The following is a 20,184-nucleotide window of genomic DNA, read 5'->3' on the forward strand; positions in this document are numbered from 1 at the left end:
AAGCAGGCTTCCCGCTGAGCAGGGAGGCTGATGTGGGGCTTAATTCCAGGACCCAGAGGTCATGATCTGAGTTGAAGGCAGACACTTAACCCACTGAGCCACCCATACCCCAACCCCACCAATTAATTTTTTAAATTAATTTTATTTCTTAAAAAAATTACTTCCAAGTTCTAATGTAAAAGAGATTCTCAGTTTGATACATAACAGCCTGATACATAACAATGGGCTTCTGAGGGCTCTATAAATGTACAGATGCCAAATAAATGCAAAATATTGTGTAGGTGGCATATATATATATGGTATATTATAGTCATTATAATCATTATAAGTCATAATAATTGTAAGTCATTATAGTCATTCTTTGTTCTTTTTTAAAAATTTTATTTAGTTTAGAGAGAAAGCATGTGAGCAGGGGGAGAAGCAAAGGGAGAATGAATCTTAAGCAGACTCAGCACTGAGTGTGGAGCCTGAAGTAGGACCCAATTCCATGACCCTGAGGATCATGACCTAAGCTGAAACCAAGGGTCAGAGGCTTAACTAACAGCCACCCCAGGTGACCCTATTTTAATCATTTTTTGCCAGATTTTCACCACCAGGCTTTTGGGTCCCTGACCCACAAAATGTTAAAAACCACTGCCCTAAGGCATAAGTTCCCATCCACAGCCCTTGCTTTCAAGCCATCTCTCTTCTCATTGTCCCTCACAGCTACCACCCACCTTGCAAAGGACAGAACTACTTGTCTTGCCTTCAAGGCCAAAGGTCAAATGGGAAGGAAACAGTGTGGTGACTGGAAGAGTTTGGTCTCCTAAGTTTGTTGCCAGTCCCAAGAGTGTGGGGGAGTCTTCAAGGCCAAAAGGGCTGAAGCAGTGGGACAGAAAACTTTCTGGGTCTCTTTTAACAGTCAGAAGAAGGATGGGAAAAAAAGAAAAACAATAAAAAAACCAAACCGAAACCTATTATCAATAGTAACAACAACAAAATGTCTACCACACAATACAATTTCTAGTATTTCAAATCTCAGCCTTAAATGGAAATCCAAATCCTGTTCTAGATTAGTTTCTAAAACTAACCCCAAATCCTGTAGCTCCCCATGTTCAGGTATATGTAGTTTTGTTCTATTATGCTGGTGATTTTCACATCTAAACTCAAGTCCTACTCCTGAAGTGAGGCAGCATAGATAGGAAGCTATTGAAATAATGTGTACCACATTGCTTTTTCAAACCATCATAATGGAAAAGTTGGTGTGCAAATATAAGTTCACAACCCACAAGCAAATCCATTAATTTGACTCCTAAGGCCAGGAAGGCTTGGGCTCTAATATTAACCAAAAGTGCGCACTAGTTACTGCTAACACATTTATGGGATCTACCCACAGCCATCATCTGTTTTGTTCTATTAGTTACCGTCTTTAAACTGTGTCTTATGCCTTCTTTTTGGGCAGAATGCACATCTATTTGGAGTAGGTATTTGTCAGAAAAAAAAATTTTTTTTAACTTAAAATAACTTAAATGTCTAACTGTGAGAAAACAGATACCTTCCTGCATATCCGTATGATGGAATACTAGGCAAATATCAAACATGTATGGAATACTAATGAACTGAGGAGTGCTCATTACATAGTTAATGGAAAAAAGCAGAAAACCAGGCTGCAAAGAGTTCTCTCTTGATGGTAGGATTATCACAATTTTTATTGCTTTCTCTGAGATTTCTGTTACTTTCCATAACTACTACAATAAATACAAATTAATCTTCTAATCAGAAATATAAGGAATAATATTTTAAAACAAAACAAAAATCCCACTAGAGTTCTCAACAAGACAGAGTCAACACAAGCTGCTGGCTTTCTTGTAGAATCTAAGTTGAGAGAAAGCAAAGAAATAAGGGCATCTGACAATTTTGAGAAAATAAATCACCATCATGAATTCCTGGGGAAACCATGGGTGCTGGGATGGGGACAAAATGGCAAGCAAGAGCCAAACCGGGCTGGGCACTGCAGGAAAAATACCGGCTGGCAAGGAACTCTTTGTCCTTTTCTCTCTCCTCCATACTACTACTGGCAGACTGTGGCGGGTTCCAACACACTGTGAGGCAGAAAATACCAGAACAGTGGGGTAAGTGTTTAAAAAAGGGATAGGCAGCCCTACCAGCCCTTCCTTGCTCCCTCATACTATGAAGCTAAGTGATAACAAGGCTCAGTGGTAACAAGTAAGGAAGGCAAATTCTGGGGGAAAAAAGCAGTGCCTATAGCAGAGGTACAAAAGATTTCCTTGAAGTCCAGGTGGTAAGAGCTGACAGGGAAATAAAACAAGACCACTAAGGAAAGCAACACCTACTAAATATAATTAAGCTAAAAACTGACCCCACATGGAGAATTAATAAACCAAATGGGACAGTAGAATATGCATTAAAAAAGTCCACACACAAATAAAAATTAGTAAAATAAAAATGATTAAGTATAAAGAAAAATATTTGAAAATACTATGTCTAAAAGTATAATCATTGACACAAAGAACTCAACACATAGGTTAAAGAGCAGTATGTATAGAGCCAAAGAATGAATTCACGAGCTGGAAGATCAAGTTGAGGAGTCCTTTCAGGAGGCTTTAAGAAGGAGATGGGGGGGTGGGTGGGGGGGGCAAGGTGGAAAACACAGTGTCAATACCTAGAAGTTTCATAAGGAGGGAAAAAAAAATTAACCGGAAGGAATAAATAGGGGCATCTGGGTGGCTCAGTGGGTTAAGCTTCTACTTTCGGCTCAGGTCATGATCTCAGGTCCTGGGATCGAGCCCCACTGAGCAGGGAGCCTGCTTCCTCCTCTCTTTCTGCCTGCCTCTCTGCCTACTTGTGATCTCTCTCTATATATTAAATAAATACAGAAAATCTTGAAAAAAAAAAAAAAAGGAATAAATATTTTAACAATGATTAAGATTCTTTCTGTGTTAAAGGAAACTGCAAGATTTCTCAAAGTATTATACGGAGAAAAAAAATACACATTTAAAATACATCATAGCAAAAATTAAGAATACTGAAGACAAAGTGAAAATTCTAAAAGCAGATCGTATAAAGGAACACAAATCTAAAGGTCTTCGCAGTTTTTTTGTTTTTTTGAAAGATTTACATTATTTTTTGAGAGAGAGGGAGCAAGCAGGGGGAGGGGCAGAGGGAGAGAGAGAATCCTCAGACTCCCTGCTGAGCTCAGAGCTCAACGCAGGGCTCAATCCTGGACCCCTGAAATGGCAGAAGCCAGAATCAAGAATTGGTTGCTTAAATGAGGGAGCCATCCAGGTGTCCCAGGGCTTTGCAGTTCTTAACTGCAACAAGGGTACAAGTGGAAAAAGAAGAAATACCTTCAAAACTTTATAGTTCCAAAGTTCTTTTCCTTGAATTTTATATCCATCCAAGCTATCATTTACATGTGAGGAAATACTAAAGATGTTCTCATACTTTAAGACCTCACAAGGGTTACCATTTTAGGACTCTCTTGGTGAACATTCCTCAAGTATTCCTGGAAGAAGGAAAGTAAATCTAGAAGGACTATGAGATGTACAGGACGTAAGGTTGGGGGAAAAAAACCCAAAACTCAGTAAGGTTCACTGTTGTCTATAATAATATATTCAGTACTCTACGTGCATTCTAAATAACCCAGAATTAAAATTCCAGACATTATGAACACAGTGGGAGGGTGGTGGGGTGGGGAGGAAGAAGAAAAAGATGGCAGAGACAAGAGGAAGACGTGGCTCTGGAGGGAAAGAAAAAGATATTGATAGGCTCAGGATATTCAAAGGAAAAATAAATTAAGGAAAAACCCAGAAGAATAATAATCAAATACATGTGTTCAAACTTACAGAAAGAAATTTAGCCATCTAAAAGAAGGGAAGAAAGGACAGAGAAAAGAATAAACTAAAAATACCATGAAATAAGATTGCAAAAATAAGCCCTCGATACAACAGTAATTACAGGAAATATAAGTAGTTTCATTGGGGCACCTGGGGGCGCTCAGTTGGCAGAGCATCTGCCTTTGGTTCAGGTCATTCTCCCAGGGTCCTGGGATGGAGCCCTGCTTTGGGCTACCTGCTTCCATGGGAGTTTGTTTCTCCCTCTGTCCCTCCCCCTGCTCATGCTTGTGCTCTCTTTCTCTAAAATAAATAAATAAAATCTTAAAAACAAACAAATAGTTTTAATAATCAAAAGGCCCTTGTGGTTAAAAAAGAAAAAAGAATCAAGGCGCCTCGGTGGCTCAGGTGGTTGAATGTCTGACTCTTGGTTTTGGCTCAGGTCATGATCTTGGGGGCCCCGGGACTGAGTCTTGCCTCAGGCTCTGCACTCAGTGGGGAGTCTGCTTTCTTTTCCCACTTGCATGAGGGTTCTCTCTAAAATAAATAAATCTTAAAAAAAAAAAAAAAAAAGAAAGAAAGAAAAGAAATCCCTTACTATACTGTCTACAAGGAATTCACTAGAAAAGGATACAGAAGGAATGAAAAGAAAGGGATGGAGAAGAATACCAGGCAAATATGGAGTGGGGAGAAAGTCTTTCGGCTTTTAATGCAATTTTGATAGGAAAAAAAATACGCAACCCGATAAAACATAATGATCATGAACATATACACCTCTGACTACACAGCTTAAAAATAGAAGAAGCAAAAACTGGTGAAAGTACATGGAGAAACTGATCAACAAACACATCCTCTCAGAAACTGGAAGCTAAACAAATATGAAAGACCAGAATAACACAATAAACTCAAATGAGTAAATACATATAGAAAAATTTTCATTCAACAGTGAATACAGTCTTTTCCCACATACACAGGACACTTAAAAAACAGACTGTGTTTCAATGTAACTTCAGTGAATTAGTAAACTCTTATCCAAATGCAGGAAGGCAGGCAGGGAAGAAGGAAGGAAGGAAGAAAGGAAGGAAGGAGGAATTAAAAAAAGGAAAGGAAAGGAAAGGGAGGGAGAAATCCAGAAACATTTAAGTATGACTTGAAAAAAGTCTCTCATCTAACCCTAAGTCTAATCATATTGGATGGACTAGAAACAAAGAGACAAGCACTACAAAACAAACTTTGGCTACTTAAATTATGAACATTATGAAGGAAATTATGATATACTTAGAGATGAATGACAGAGCACTATGTATCAACAATTTAACAGAGTTAAATGATACTAAGAGAGAAACTGATAGCTTTAAGCACAGTTATTGAAAAGCACAGAAGGATGGAAACAAATGAGGTAAGTGTTAAAAGAAAAGCAACAGAGTAAACCCAAAGATGGGAGGAAGGAAATAATAAAGGGCAGAAGAGAGAATAAAAATACAACAATTAAAAGCAAAAACTTATTCTTTGAAGAAAATCACTAATGCAGACATACTTACCAATTTATTCCAGGAGTGTTTTAAAAAGAATACATTGAGATCAAATATGGCTTATCCCAAGACTACAAGGACAGTTAAATATAAGAGAAGCTAATATTGTAATTCACTACATTACTGGTCTAAATGAAAAATATCACATGATCATCCTATAGACTCAAAAAAAGCATTTGGTAAAGTACAACATCTACATTAGATCTTTAAAAATTCAGAAAATTGGGAACAGAGGAGAAACTCCTTACCTTGCTAGCTAAAATAAGGGGTAAGCCAGCTATTTAATGAAGAAGCTACAAAGGCATTCCCTTTAAAATCTAGTACAAACAAGGCTGCCACTATCATCACTTCTGTCTACTTGGGACTACAGTATGTAGTTGGTAAGACAGGAACAAAGAAAGAAAAGAAAATAGGATTGGAAGAGAAGTGACAAAACTGTTACTTCTTTGCAGATAATATCACCATCAATAGATAAATATTAGAATATAAGAATTCAGTACATTGTTGAATATCAGATCAATCAGAAAAATTAATACTGAGATGTTCTGCTCAGTAAAAGCTACCTCTCTTCTTCCATTTGGGATACTATATTTTTGTGGGCGTCAATTCTCTAATTCTTCTTTCCTTTTTTTTTAAGATTTTATTTATTTGACAGTGAGAGAGGGAACACAAGCAGGGGAGTGAGTGGGGGAGAAGCAGGTCTCCTGCTGAGCAGAGAACCTGATGTGGGGCTCAATCCCAGGACCCTGGAATCATGACCCCAGCCAAAGGCAGCTGCTTAAGTACTGAGCCACCCAGGCACTCTAACTCTCCATTCTTATTCAAGATCATTTTTCTTCCTTCCACTTTTTATGGGTAAATGTTCCTGCAACTCAGTCTTTCCCCTTCAGCTCTGTACAGACTTTAAAAAATCTGCTGCTCCTCTACTTTGTCTCCAGGCTTGCCATCACATCCAAGTTCCAGTTCTCTATTTTCATCTGTCGCCAGTGTCCACTCAAATTCCTATTCATCATACCCACTAACCCCTCCTGAAATTGGAACCCCCTCTGCCAACTCCACGTCGACTGGATTAGTGTCATCATCATCATTCTCAGTATCATCTAAGAAGAAATCTCTGGCCTGTATTTTTCCTTCCCTGAAAACAGAAAGCATTCAGTAAGCATTTGTTGAATTAAAGACCTGTCAGTGTCTTCTCTGTCACTCCATTCTTCCCATGTCAGCCTTAATCCAAAGTGCCACTCCCCTCTACTTATTAGCTTATGAGATCACAACAGTAGCCTATTCTTCCCAGCTGGGGAGATGCCACTCAAGTAGGTCAGCAGCTGGCCTTTCCTGTAAAGTTTAACTCTAAAGCAGAACTTTGCTGTTACACTGTGCAAGCGGTCATACACAATCCATTACTAAATGAATGTGGTTCTACTGTAATAAGACATTATTTACAGATACAGGTGGCAAGCCAAACTTGGTCCATGGGCCATAGTCTGCTGACCTACAAAGCGGACTATTCAAGTTTTTCCAAACCTTAACTTTTCTTATCTCTGCTAATTCAATATAGAATCCAATTATCTGGGTAAAAGAAAATCTAATTCATTATTTTTTTTTACATACAACCCTGGTTACCAGCTAGAAATTAAAATTAATTACTTAGGTATGTTGCTCATCACTTCCAAGACCTTATTTTTCCTTTAAATTTACGAATCTTGGAAGAATAATTTACTGGAAATTACATCAGTAGTACTGTAAAGGCTTTGATCTAAGCAGGACAAATCGGAAGAGTTGGCAGCCAAGTAATCTTTCTGTCTTTTATGGAAGAATATATCAAGAATGATAGAAGCTGCCAATAAAGTATTTTGATTTAATGAAGCAGATTAAGATGACACTGATGGGCTTCTGATTTCAATAAGCGGGAAAGGCCTAGAATTCTGCTAGCTATAGGAAAAAATAGCAACTTGCCCCCTCTAGACCTTGAGATGAAACTTGACTATAAAAGAAGGTATGAAAAAAGCCAATACAAAGTGGTAGCTCAGATGCATCCTTTGTTCTAGACCTACAGCAGTTATTTTTTTCCTTCATATTAAAATAGGATATGAAAAAAAAAAGTATTTTAGCCTTTGCTAGGTCAGAGGTAGATTCAAGCAAATTGTGTGCTTTCTGTTTGTCACAATAAATCTATGTGAAAGCCAAAAAAAAAAAAGGATATGGGCTTCCCCAAGTTATCTATGTATGTACCCATCCGTCAGCTGACATCTAATCTTCTCTGCCTCTCCTTTACAAACATGAAAAGAATCAGGATTTATGAAATGAACAATAATCCCTAAAAAGGAATAAAGAATATATTTGTAACAACGGTTATGTACTTAGCTATTTGCCAAATAAGACTGTTAACGAACAACCAACTTAAAATCTCCTAATAGCTTCCCTCTACATGTTAAAATAAAACCCAGGGGCGCCTGGGTGGTGCAGTCAGTTGGACATCTGACTCTTGGTTTCAGCTCAGGTCAGGATCTCCGGGTTGTGAGATCAAGCTCTGTGCTTAGTATGGAGTCTGTTTGAGATTCTTTCTCCTTCTCCCTCTGCCCCTCACACTCATGCTCTCTAAAATAAATAAATAAATCTTTAAAAATAAAATAAAGTCCAAATTTCTCATCATGGTCTACAAAGTTCCATGTGACCTGGCTCTGCGAATCTCATGGACATCCCTACTGACTGAACTCAGCACACTGCAGTCACAACGGCCTCTTGGCTCTTCTGAACATGGATTCATGAGCTGGGACTGTGCCTTTGGGGTCAGATGAGTGCTTGATACGGAGGAGATCCTCAATAAAGAAATAAATAATATTTGCTCAGTAAATGAGTGATCATTTCTGTTCTATATCAGGCCATGGTAACTGCAAGTGGTGGAAAATCTCAGAATTCCAGAGATGAACCTAAAGACAGCCCTATCTCACAGAGGAACTTGCAATCCTAAATACTGGGATGTGAAAAGTCTAACTTTCATGAAGAGCGTCTACAGAATACAAAGCTTCAGTTAAGCAAGACAAGCTCTAGAAATGGGCTATGTAACACCGTACCTAGAGTCAATAAGGTATAGTACAAAAATTATCAAAAGGATGGATCTCATGTTCAGCATTCCTACTCTAACAACAACAAAAAAAGGATACATGTAGAAACCAAAATTAGTAAGATTTAAAAACAACTGAAAAAGAAAGACAATTACCATATGATCTCCCTGATATGAGGAAGTTGAGAGGCAAAGTGTGGGGTTTGGGGGATAGGGAAGGAAAAAATGAAACAAGATGGGATCGGGAGGGAGACAAACCATAAGACTCTTAAATCTCACAAAACAAACTGAGGGTTGCCGGGGGTAGGGGGGTAGGGGGGTAGTTATGGACATTGGGTAGGGGGGTAGGGTAGGGTTGGGTTATGGTAAGTGCTGTGAAGTGTGTAAACCTGGAGATTCACAGACCTGTACCCCTGGGGCTAATAATACATTATATGTTAATTAAAAAATTGAAAAACAAACAAACAAACAAACAACTGATGATACTCTGGATACATTATGAATTTGGGTTAAATAACCAAAAACCTGAGTGTTAAAAGAGAATTAGAATTACCTGGGGATGTGTGGTAAGCAAGGAGGATCCGGAAACGTACGATACTTTCTCATAATGGGACTGGATAATCCAGTTGGAGCTTCCAAGGGCATAGCCTGAGCTTAGCGGAGTCACCTGGACTGCACCAAAAAGCTCCTAGAAAAGAGCCACAGTAAGAATGTGTGATGAGCTTTCAGCAGTGCAGTCACACCAGGTAACTCTTTGTAGGGAAAAAACCCCAGAAATATCCTTGTCCACTTAAAGAAAATTAAAGTAAAACAGAAAATATAAAGTAAAGCAAAAAACAAAACAAAACAATGGAGACCAGATAGGCAGACCCAGAAAGCAATCCTACAGTTTTGACCTGCCCCCTCTCTGAGTTTCAACCTGGCCACATATACCAGGCTCCCAGGCTTTACTCATCAAAAGAGAGGACAGATTACCAGAAAGACCAAAGAGAGAAATACTTGGGTTTTCTTTTCTTTTCTTTCTTTCTTTTTTTTTTTTTAGGCTAGGCATTAATCTCTCAGTCATTCTACACTGAGTGGCTCTGGGCACAAGTTAACAAAAATGGGAATCCTTAACTACCTGGTCAGAGTTCAAAAATTTTACTTGCCAAACTGCTTCTTGATCTGTTTTATACTCCCTATTTCCTATTTCACTTGTCCAAAACCTATAAAGCTGCACCCACCGTTCTGAAGTGAATAGGGTGAGATGTCCTCCTCCCAAAGGGTAACAATACAAACTGAAAGCATTCATGTATCACTTAAAATTTAACACTCACAATTTTCTGAGAATATCCCACCAGCTGGATTTTGCTAAGGGCAGAGTTCACCTCTTGCATTGTATAGCATCTTCTCCAGGTTGATACTTCCACTGCGTCCTTGAGTGGAGAAGGCAACAGCCTGTAAATGCATCACAATGCCAACTTTTTATGTTATTGCGGATTCCTTTCAAATAATCTGTCCATTTCATCTCAGTTGTCCAACTTACTGGCATAGAATTGTGTATAGGATTCTTCTGTAATCATTTTTATTTTCTAAGTTTGGTAGTACTGTCCCCCTCTCATTTCTGATTCTAGCAGTTTGAGTATTCTCTTTTTTTCTTTGTCAATCTAGCTAGAGGTTTGCTAGTTTTGTTGATCTTAAAAAAAACCAAAAAACTTTTCTCTATTCTTTTTATAATTTTTATTCTGTTTATCCAGCATATAGCTAGATATTGTGTGTGTTTTATTTTTTAATCTAGTCTGGTCATCCCTGCCATTTGGACTATTTAATCTACTCACATTTCTTATTGATACAGCTAGATTATGTTTACCAATTTTTGTTTTCTCTATGTCTCATGTCCTTTTTGTTCCTTTGTTCTTCCTTTTCTACTTACCCTTTGATACTAAGTAAGTATTTTCTGATGCAGCCTTTTAATTTCCTTCATGGTTTTTCACTATATTTTTCTGAGTTATTTCCTTAGTGGTTGTTCTAGGACTTATCATGTATGTCTTAACACAGAACATTTCTACATGAAATTTCAAATTCTTTTTTCTTCATGAATGATAAGTGAAATATACTTCATTCATGGGCCTGCAAAGCTATAGAAAAGGACTGAGTTAAACATAGTTGAGGCCTGGCATAAAGGAGGAGAATAAAACACAATTTGTGACTTTTCAGATCAGCATCAGGAGTATCCCTTAAAACAAGCAAACAAAACTTTGTCATTAGAAAAAGACTGTATCATTTGTTCTAACAGAATTGGGAACAGACCTGGGTAAGTGACTTCCCTGAGATTCTCTGTTTAAATAGGTCAAGGAACTTCTGGTCAACTGAAAAGTGTGCATTAGCTTTACTCTCTCTCCTGAAATACCACTAAACATAGTAAAGAGCTTTACACACACACAGACACACACACACACACACACACGTTCAAGACAAAGAGAATAAGAGGCAACAGCAACAGCATTTTAGAAAGTGGAAAGTAAAAAGACAACTGACTTAGCAGATACAGGAAAATTTAATTCATATTAATTTATACTGCAGAACCCATAAAAAGCTCAGCAATCTGAAACAATAGGCACATGTGGAAGTGAGGTTGAAGGTGAGCCTAAAAACAAGAGGATCTGTTGAAAAAAAAAATACTGATAAGAAATAGAACCTTCCAGTTCTCTTCACTTAGTCCAGACAGCTCAGTGACTGCCTCTTCCCTTCCCACACGTGTTGCTAGAGGTTGTTCTCTGGAGAAATTAAAAATGAAAGTCTAGACTAGGGGAAACCATCAATACCTAGAAGCAGCTTTGTTTAATAAGCAAAAGTTTATATACCAAGAGTAACAATTTTCTTCTCATAAGGCTCTCAGGACACTATTAGTCAGGCTTATATCCTCCAGGGTAGCTGATCAGAAGAAACTTCTCTGAAGAATTTGATCGGCAGCAAAGAAAAAAATCAACTAAAAGATACTGGCCCAACCCGCTTACAGTATGGTAAAGTCTAGAATTCAATAAGTCCTAACTCATGGCACAGACTTTCTAATCAGTTTTTTACTGTCCGACTCCTAAACATAGCCAATAACCAAGGATCACCATACGCTTGAAGAAAGTCTCTAAAATGATAAAGGCTAAAACAAATGAAGGGAGGAGGAGAGGAAGTAAATTAGGCTAGTAGCATAAAACTTTATTTTTTTTTTAAAGATTTGTTTATTTATTTGAGAGAGAGAGAGAGAGAGAGAGAGATATCTCAAGTAGGCAGAGAGGCAGGCAGAGAGAGAGAGAGGAGAAAGCAGGCTTCCCGCTGAGCAGAGAGCCTGATGTGGGGCTCAATCCCAGGACCCTGGGATCATGACCTGAGCTGAAGGCAGAGGCTTTAGCCCACTGAGCCATCCCTGCGCCCATCATAAAACTTTAAAAGGTAGTATCATTACTATCCTTAGAGAGATAAATAAGATAGACTAAGAAATGAGAAGTGACTTCTATTAAAAAAAAAAGGGGGAGCATTAAGAGAATAAAAAAGCTCTTGGACATAAAAATATGACAGTATACAGACAACGAAAGCATACCACCAAAACCTACCAAAATTTCAAGTAAAAACAAAAAAATTACACAAGACACAAAAGAGCCACATAAAAGAAAAATCAGAAAAGCTTCAAAACAAGGTGACGGAACTTAAAAAAGTTAGAAATTTAAAAAATTTTTTCAACAATGAAGACTAAATTAATAGAAATATGAGTGGATAAACACACAACAGGTAAGAAGAACATAGGAAGAAAAGATTAAATGCTAAAAAGAAATGAAGTGATAAAAAGACTTTGAAAGGAAGTGGCAGATAATGAAGACAGGCAAGGAAGAAGCAAAATATAGAGAACAGGAGTCCCTAACAGAAATCCAAACAAGGGAACAGAACAAATACTAAAAGCTCTAATTGCTAAAATAAAAGGAGGCTTGGAGTTAAATACTGAAGGGACACACTGCATACCTGAGAATACTGACCCAGAAGAAGTAACAGCAGATATATTCTGGGAAAATATTTACACTTTAAATAAACTTTAGAGCAGCTAGGCAAAAAGAGTGAATGCTTTACAAGGGAAAAATACAATACTAGAGTTTCAACAGCAGTGCTGTTTTACTCAAAGAAAAAAACAGTAAAATATTGGAGACATTCAAAGAAAAAAAATGCAAGCCAAAGATAATACATTAACAAAACTGACTCTCAAGTTTACAGAGCACAGATAAACTATTATTAACCTGCAAGAACTCAGGGAATATTGTTCTCATGATCCCATCCTGCGGTATCTTGTGAAGAATGAGTTTAAGACAACATAAATGACTATAGAAACATCGATACATAAGCTGGTACTGAGTATTAAATATATAGTCATGTAGAAGTAAGACCAAATGAAGATTAAAAGATAGAGGGAAGATAGTATGTAATGGCTGTAATATATCTGATAATATAATATGAGCATGGAAAAAAAAAGGGAAGGAAAATACACATACTCTTTCCTCCAAATGATGACTTAGAAATAACGACGAATGCAGGAGTAATAAGCATTGTTAGCAACGAGATCAGGAGCTGACAATTCCATTTCCCACTAAAAGATTACAGTTTTTTTTAGAGAAATGGGTGACTCCAGATGTAGGGCAAGGAATGTACAAGAGGAGTCCTAAACATCTTGCTAAAGTACATAGCAAGGAAACAGTCAAAGGGTACAAAGGTCACAATAAAAGGACACAGTGGACAGCACAAAGAGGCTCACGGTCCAAAGCCAGGATAATCTGAGCTGCAAAAAAGACAGTGCTGCAATGGGTCGAAATCCACGATATATGTGTCAGAGTGGGCTGTAATTAGATTGGGGCACAGAGAGGGGCTTCTGAGTTAGTGGAAACATTTATTTCAGACGTGGGTAGCATTTATAAGGATGGCTGCTTTATAAAAATTTATTAACTATGTATTATTATTATTGTTGTTTATAATAAAAAGGTTAATTTTAAAAAAAATTATGGGGCACCTGGGTGGCTCAGTGTGTTAAAGCCTCTGCCTTCAGCTCAGGTCATGATCTCAGGGTCCTGGGATTGAGCCCTACATCGGGCTCTCTGCTCGGCAGGGAGACTGCTTCCCTCTCTCTCTCTACCAGCCTCTCTGCCTACTTGTGATCTCTGTCTGTCAAATAAAATAAAATTATGCCAAAATAAGAAATTATGACAGCAAAAGTGAAAAACTCATGGTTCAGTTGGGAGGCAAACAAAATATTTCAGGCAAAAGAGCAAACATAAACAAAGAGAGGGAAGAGAGGGCAGAAAAACAGATCTGAGTTCCAGTCCAGGTGGTTCAAAATCTAAGTAGTGAGAGTTCTAGAAAGAGGGAAACACAAAACATGACAGAGAAAATTTTAAAAACAAAAAAAAATTTTGGTGGTTTTTTTTTTTTGTTTTTTTTTTTTTTTGCCAAAACTGAAGTTCTTGTTTTTTTAGACTGGCGGCAGGGGGGCGGGGGAGTGTCAGCAAACATGTTTTGTAAAAAGCCACAGATATTTTAAGCTCTGTAGACCAGTCTGTCACATCATTCAACTTAGCTGTGTAATGCCCCAGACAGTATGTATATGCATGAGTGTGGCTCTTTGCCAATCAAACTTTACCTGTAACAACTGTGGCAGGCCAGATTTGGCCCCTTGAACAGGGGCTTGGACACAACTGGAACCTCTGTTCTGGATGGTAAGGACCCACTAAGTACTCAGCACATGAGTGAAATTCCTGTCCTTCATTAAGACACATCATCACAAATTTAAGGAACAAGAAAATTCTTAAAGTTTCCACAAAGGAATAAGTGGGATACATACCAAAGATACAGACTCAGAACAGTACTGGACTTTTCAGTGGCATTTCCAGAAGCTAAAGAAAACTGTTATCACGTCTAGATTTCTACCCACCGGAAGGTAAGGGTAGAACTAAGGCATTTTAGACAGGCAGGGGCTCAGAAAATTGACCTTCTGTGCATTCTTTCTCAGATGTCCCCAGCAAAATGAAGGCATGAAGAAAGACCCAGGAAATAGAGCTTCCAACAGAATAAAGAGCTAAAGATATCTTCAGGATAATGGTGAAGGAAATCCAAAACTGGGAGCCATGCAGTAAGTCCAAGAGCAGCTGGGATCAGACTGGGAAAAGACAGAAGGCTCTGGGAGAAGATTTCCAAGAAGATAAAATTGTTACAACACCCAGCGAGTTTGAACATACTAAGGAGAGACCTATACAAATGGCAGAGAGGTTGAAGATACATCAGTAAGAAGTATGTAGGAAACTAAGCAAATAAGCAAACAAGAGCCCTATTAACTCAAGGGAAAACAAAAAGTCGTGCAAGAAAGAAAAAATAACCCTAACAATGTTATGTGGCCGGTGCTAACCTAGCATACAGATTACATTGTTCCAATACTCTTCACCTTTGTTTCTCCAGCAACAAAATACTAATAATTCTTCCCTTTAGCTTCTGCATAAACAGACACAAGATTTTATTTCGCTTATCTAAGCTATGTACACCGGATTGCTTTAGGTTTTATAATATTTATTCAATAAATATTTAGCCCTGACTACGGCCATAGCATTGAAGTCCTGTAAGAGATATTAACAGGAACAACAGAAAGGCCTCTGCTCATAAGGAGCTTAAGTCCAGAAAATTTCTACAGTGGTACAAGGCAATAAAGAGATGTCAAAAGCCATGAGTCATCGCTGCCTGCAGACTTGCCTTTCCTCACCAAAGGGTTTAAATGGTACATTAAAAATGCAAATCTACACACACACACATATCCAACCCTCCTCTCCTTCACTTTAATGGCTTTCCATTAAATTCAGGATAAAATCAAAGGCTCTTAGCATGACTTTATAAGGCCCTTCTTTATCTGGGTCCTGCCTCAGCCTTTGTTCTATAAACTGGGCTATCAACAGCTCTCTCGGTGCCAGGCTCCCTCAAGCCTGTAACCCACCACACTGTCGTCTTCTGATTTTGCGTGGACAACACTTACTCCTTTAAAATCTAGACCATTTGTCACTTTTTCTCAGGTGTTGTGACAGTGGTCAAGGCCAGGTGCACATCTCACATGGTCTTTGGGAACATGGCCTGACTGTGTATCGGAGACAGGGAAGTGGCACAGAAGGCCCCTCTGGACGGCTCCCAGTGAGGGCTGCTGCCACCACTTCTCTTCTCCTTCTACATTCCTACTGACTCTCTGCCAACCCCTCAGAGAAAGGAGAGGTTTCTCTCCCAGGCAAAGGATGGAAAAAAACAGGATTTACAGACTTGTCTGCCTATAAATTCCAGTGTTACCTCTTCACCTCTGAGCCTCAGTTTACTCATTTGTGAAATAGGGAGAGCAGCACCTTTCTTTCAGAGTCGTTCTGTGAGGGTTAAATGACATAATGTATGGGAGTCTCTGACACAGAACAGATGCTGACAACAGACGGACTCTAATTGTCCCCTACCCCCAGATGCAGCCACTACAGCTCAGGAGTATATGCAGTTCCCACAATACCATGGTAAATAAACTTCAGCCTGGGGTGAATTAGTTCAATGAGCAGCAATGACTCTGAACTTGAGTAGCCCAAGCACTGCTCTACATGCTCTCAAGGAAAAATCTAAGCTACTCTCCTGCTTTAGCTCCTCCTTTAAATTTCTCAGGATCAGGGAGCACCAGGGCTTGGGCCCCCTAGAGCTGACCTTCATTAAAAATAAAGACTTATTCTGGGTTGGGTAGGAGCAGAAAGGTTTCTTAACTTTATGCCAGAGCAGGAAGGCTATTACGGGAGTGGCCTGAGAGGGTGGGGCCTGAACCTAGACTGCACATGTCTGCAGCCTAACGGCATCTTTCCACCTAGGTGAATTTGGCTGCTGAACTGAGTCACCTCCATTAGAGGGTGGGCAAAAAGTCATACACAAGGCTAGATTAGACCCTTCCTTCCTCCCTTCTTTCCTTCTTCCTACTTTCCTCCTTCCCTTTCTTAAGTTCGTTATTTAAATTCAATTTGGTTAACATATATTGTATGGTTAGTTTCAGGGGTAGAATTTAGTGATTAATCGGTTGCTTATAACACCCAGTTTCATTATATCAGGTGCCCTCCTTAATGTCCAACACCCGATTAGCCCTTCCCCCCACCCACCTCCCCTCCAGCAACCCTCAGTTTATTTCTTAGAGTTCAGAATCTCTTATGGTTTGCTTCTTTCCTTAGTTTCATCTTATTTTATTTTTCCTTCCCTGTTCAATTGTTTTGTTTCTTAAATTCCATATATGAGTGAAATCATAAGGTATTTGTCATTCTCTCACTTAGCATAATACTCTCTGGTTCCATCCATGTTGTTGAAAAGGGCAAGATTTTATTCTTTTTGATAGCCGAGTATTATTCCATTCTATATATTACATCCTCTTTCTTTACTATGGATCTCCTTTTCCCATCCCTTGACAATCAGCACTGCCATTCTGCAAACATCTGGGCTTTACTTTCTTCCCTTTGTTGTCCCTTCCCAGAATACTTTCCCCCCTTCCCACCTAGGACAAGGTCCTACAAAAATTAAGCAGATTAAAATCTGGAGTAGTCTTTCTCCAAATGAGGCATTTGGCTACTGTTTCCACTCTCTGTTAGAGATTAAACAGTCATATATTCAACCTCCAGATTAAGCCAGCAAATGCTCTGAGCCCTCAGTAAGGGAAAAAGGGAAGACTTAAGATATGAAACATTTACTATTTCTGTCTTTAACAGTTCAGAACCTACTTCTAGAGAAATTACTGGAGTGTTTCAGGTAGGGAAATGATTTCCTTAAGTCAAACAAAGGACATGTGAAAAATTCAGATATATTTCAACTTGGATCTTTTCTCATCTTCTCTTCAGAGTAGATGGCATAGAAATAATAAATTTATGTTCCAAAGAAACTAAAGAAATCATCTGTTTCTAGAGAAACCTTCATGATGATTTTTATCAACCAGTTTACTACAGCATTGTTGGAGACAACAGCCTTGTTACACACAACAACAAAAACAACATATGTCTTTATTCTATCATATCATATTACTCACATAGTAGTGTCTTTTTGCATTTTCATATCCTCAGCACTGAGCGGTACCCAACACAAAAGACAAAACACCTGTTCATTTGTTGCCCCAGGAAAGGTACGAACCAGTGAGCCAATTACTAACAAGTTCTGGCTGCAGTGTACCAGCAAATTTGGCAAGAGGTTGGGCCCTATGACACTTTGTGAAAAATCCAGAGGTTTCCTTTTTCATATATGTTTGATGACAAAATTTTCACAATTTGGTGAATTTCCTATCAGTTAGAGAAAAGACTTAAACTAGGAATTACTCAAGGGACGCCTGGGTGGCTCAGTTGGTTAAGCAGCTGCCTTCGGCTCAGGTCATGATCCCAGTGTCCTGGGATCGAGTCCCACATAGGGCTCCTTGCTCGGCAGGGAACCTGCTTCTCCCTCTGTCTCTGCCTGCCATTCTGTCTGCCTGAGCTCGCTCTCTCTCTCTGATAAATAAATAAAATCTTTAAAAAAAGAAACACCCCCAAAAAACCCCACTAGGAATTAGTCAAAAATGCTGCTGACTTTTTCAAAAGACCAAAGCTTCAATATTTTTTTATATAATGTTAATTTCCAATTCTTTTCTCTCCTTCCTGGTGTGCACTGGCTGATTTTAACTAATTCAGCCACCTCTCCATCATCATCCCATGTTGCCATGTTTTTGCCCATACCCTTCCCTTATTTTAGAATCTTCTCTTCCCTTTTTGAAACCCTACTTAACCTGCCAAGTCCAGGCTAAGTCTTGCCACTTAGTACAAAATCTTTGCTTGATAAGCTCCTTGGGTACAGGGACTATGCCTTGAACTTTTTTGGGCACTTTCCTGCAAACTTACCATGATGCCAGGCACCTGGCAGTTAATCAACAAATAAGTCATCTGAATTCCATATTTACACACACAAATTCTTTTGGTTAACAGCCTTTTCTTACTCCTTTGAGATATTTAGTCACTTTTTCACTATTTCCTTCTATCCCCTAACATTCTAACCCAGCTTTCCCTAAAATTCTGCTTATGCTTTCTTGAGGCCATAATTACAGAGTGGCATTTTTAGAACCATTTGAAGCCATTAAGATTATTGGCTGATTCAGGATAAGATGGATAAGGAAACCCAGTGGGAACTAGTTCTAATTTTTATGGCTTTCTAACTTATCAAAGTCAAGTTCCCAAAGTCTAAATGTTTAATAAGTACTTTCTAAAAGATTTCATTGTTTTGTTTTTTCTTATCATATTGAATGCTTAATAAACTTTCCCCAGTGCTCCAACATCATGCCAGAACTCTGCTGTCTCTTCTTCCATCTTACCAGCATCCAACAAGCAGCAAAGACCAGGTGTTTGTGTTAAAGATGAAGACTTTAAAGTCCACAAGGACCACTTAAAAGCTTGTAGATAAAACACTGGTTGGGCGTTTTCTAAGTGTGTGATGAATGAAGGACTCTGCAAAATGAATATAAGAGCAGCACACAAAGAATATAAGAAGCAGAAGTCTTTTTCCTCTCATTACAGCAAAGTGTGCTTAAAATACATGTGGATGGGATGGAGTGGAAATGTGTTAGCAGAGTGGTGATTTTTACAGAGTTTACTGAAGTGGAGCCTGATAATCAAGCATTTCTCAAAACTAATCTGAAACTATATAAAGCCTGATTTTTGTTTTAGATCAATTTATCTCTAAAAGGGACAAAGGCAATTGCTCAGGCTACAAAAGCACTATAGAAACAATTCTCCAGAATACCTAAACTACCTCTGCTTTGATTCTATTCTTATCAAAAAACAAAAAACAACAACAAAAAAAACCCTCCTCTTATCTTAATCTCTTAAGTGAACCTGCTGACCAGACCAGAGTGTCCTAACCTTTTTAGTTCTGGAGCCAGGCAGATGTCTCAGCATAAAGTAATTAAATGGGATTTTTGTTTGTCAGTCAATATCCTGGGAGTTTAGTTAGTCCGAATCAGCCCCTCAGAGGCTAATCAACCTTGAGTGAAATGAAATGATAAAGTTTCTGGAACTGCAAAGCTCAAAGACAAGTGCTGATGACTTCACTGAAGTACTTGCCATTCAATGAACGCTGGCTGAAGGAGCCTCTCTCCCTTGAACATCTTTAAAAAACTATAACCGAAGTGAACCCAGAGATACTTGAATTCAGTTTCCTTGTTTTACAAAAAAAGAAAATGAGTCCCAGTGTCTGGATGACACGGCTAACAGGAGGCAAGAGTGGGATTAGAAAAACGGTTTCCTTCTTATACTACCTTGCTTTCATCAGGAAAGGTGGCGTCTCAAGATAAATTAGCCTGTGGAAGGCAAAGGTGTGCTGATTACTCAAAGGGTGTTATGTCAGCCAAGTCTATCATTAAAGGGAAAAAGGATGCTGATGTTTACAGAGCACCTACTATGTGCCTGGCACTGTTTTAAGGACTCTCATGCTGATTTGGTCCTCCCAGCAGCCCTGCAAAGTTGCTAATATTATTCTTATTTTATAAAATTTTTATAAATGAGGGAACAGAGCCTAGAAAAAATAAACTGCTACCACTACTAAGAAGCAGATATGAAATTTAAACACTGGTCTATTTGATCTCTAAACCCATAGCTTTAACTTTTTCCCTACCATATAGTTAGACCTGATAAATTCCTCTATAAATGCCCATGGAGCATCAGAGCAGAGGAACTTCAACTATGTTTTCTTTCATGTC

The 20,184-nt window shown here is 38.6% G+C and overlaps 1 protein-coding gene across 3 annotated transcripts in view; it reads right to left on the reverse strand.

Moving 5' to 3' along the window:
• Positions 1-20,184, reverse strand: part of INTS9 (integrator complex subunit 9) — a 106,121-nt gene that overhangs the window by 27,685 nt on the left and 58,252 nt on the right. For all 3 annotated transcript variants that reach the window (XM_059176866.1, XM_059176876.1, XM_059176885.1), the window contains 2 exons: positions 9,743-9,863; positions 8,980-9,114 (listed from right to left, as the gene is read on the reverse strand). In XM_059176866.1, coding sequence (XP_059032849.1) covers positions 8,980-9,114; positions 9,743-9,863 — 256 coding nt within the window. The remainder of the gene's footprint in view (positions 1-8,979; positions 9,115-9,742; positions 9,864-20,184) is intronic.

This window comes from Mustela lutreola, chromosome 1, assembly GCF_030435805.1.
Source record: "Mustela lutreola isolate mMusLut2 chromosome 1, mMusLut2.pri, whole genome shotgun sequence".
Classification (NCBI taxonomy): domain Eukaryota; kingdom Metazoa; phylum Chordata; class Mammalia; order Carnivora; family Mustelidae; genus Mustela; species Mustela lutreola.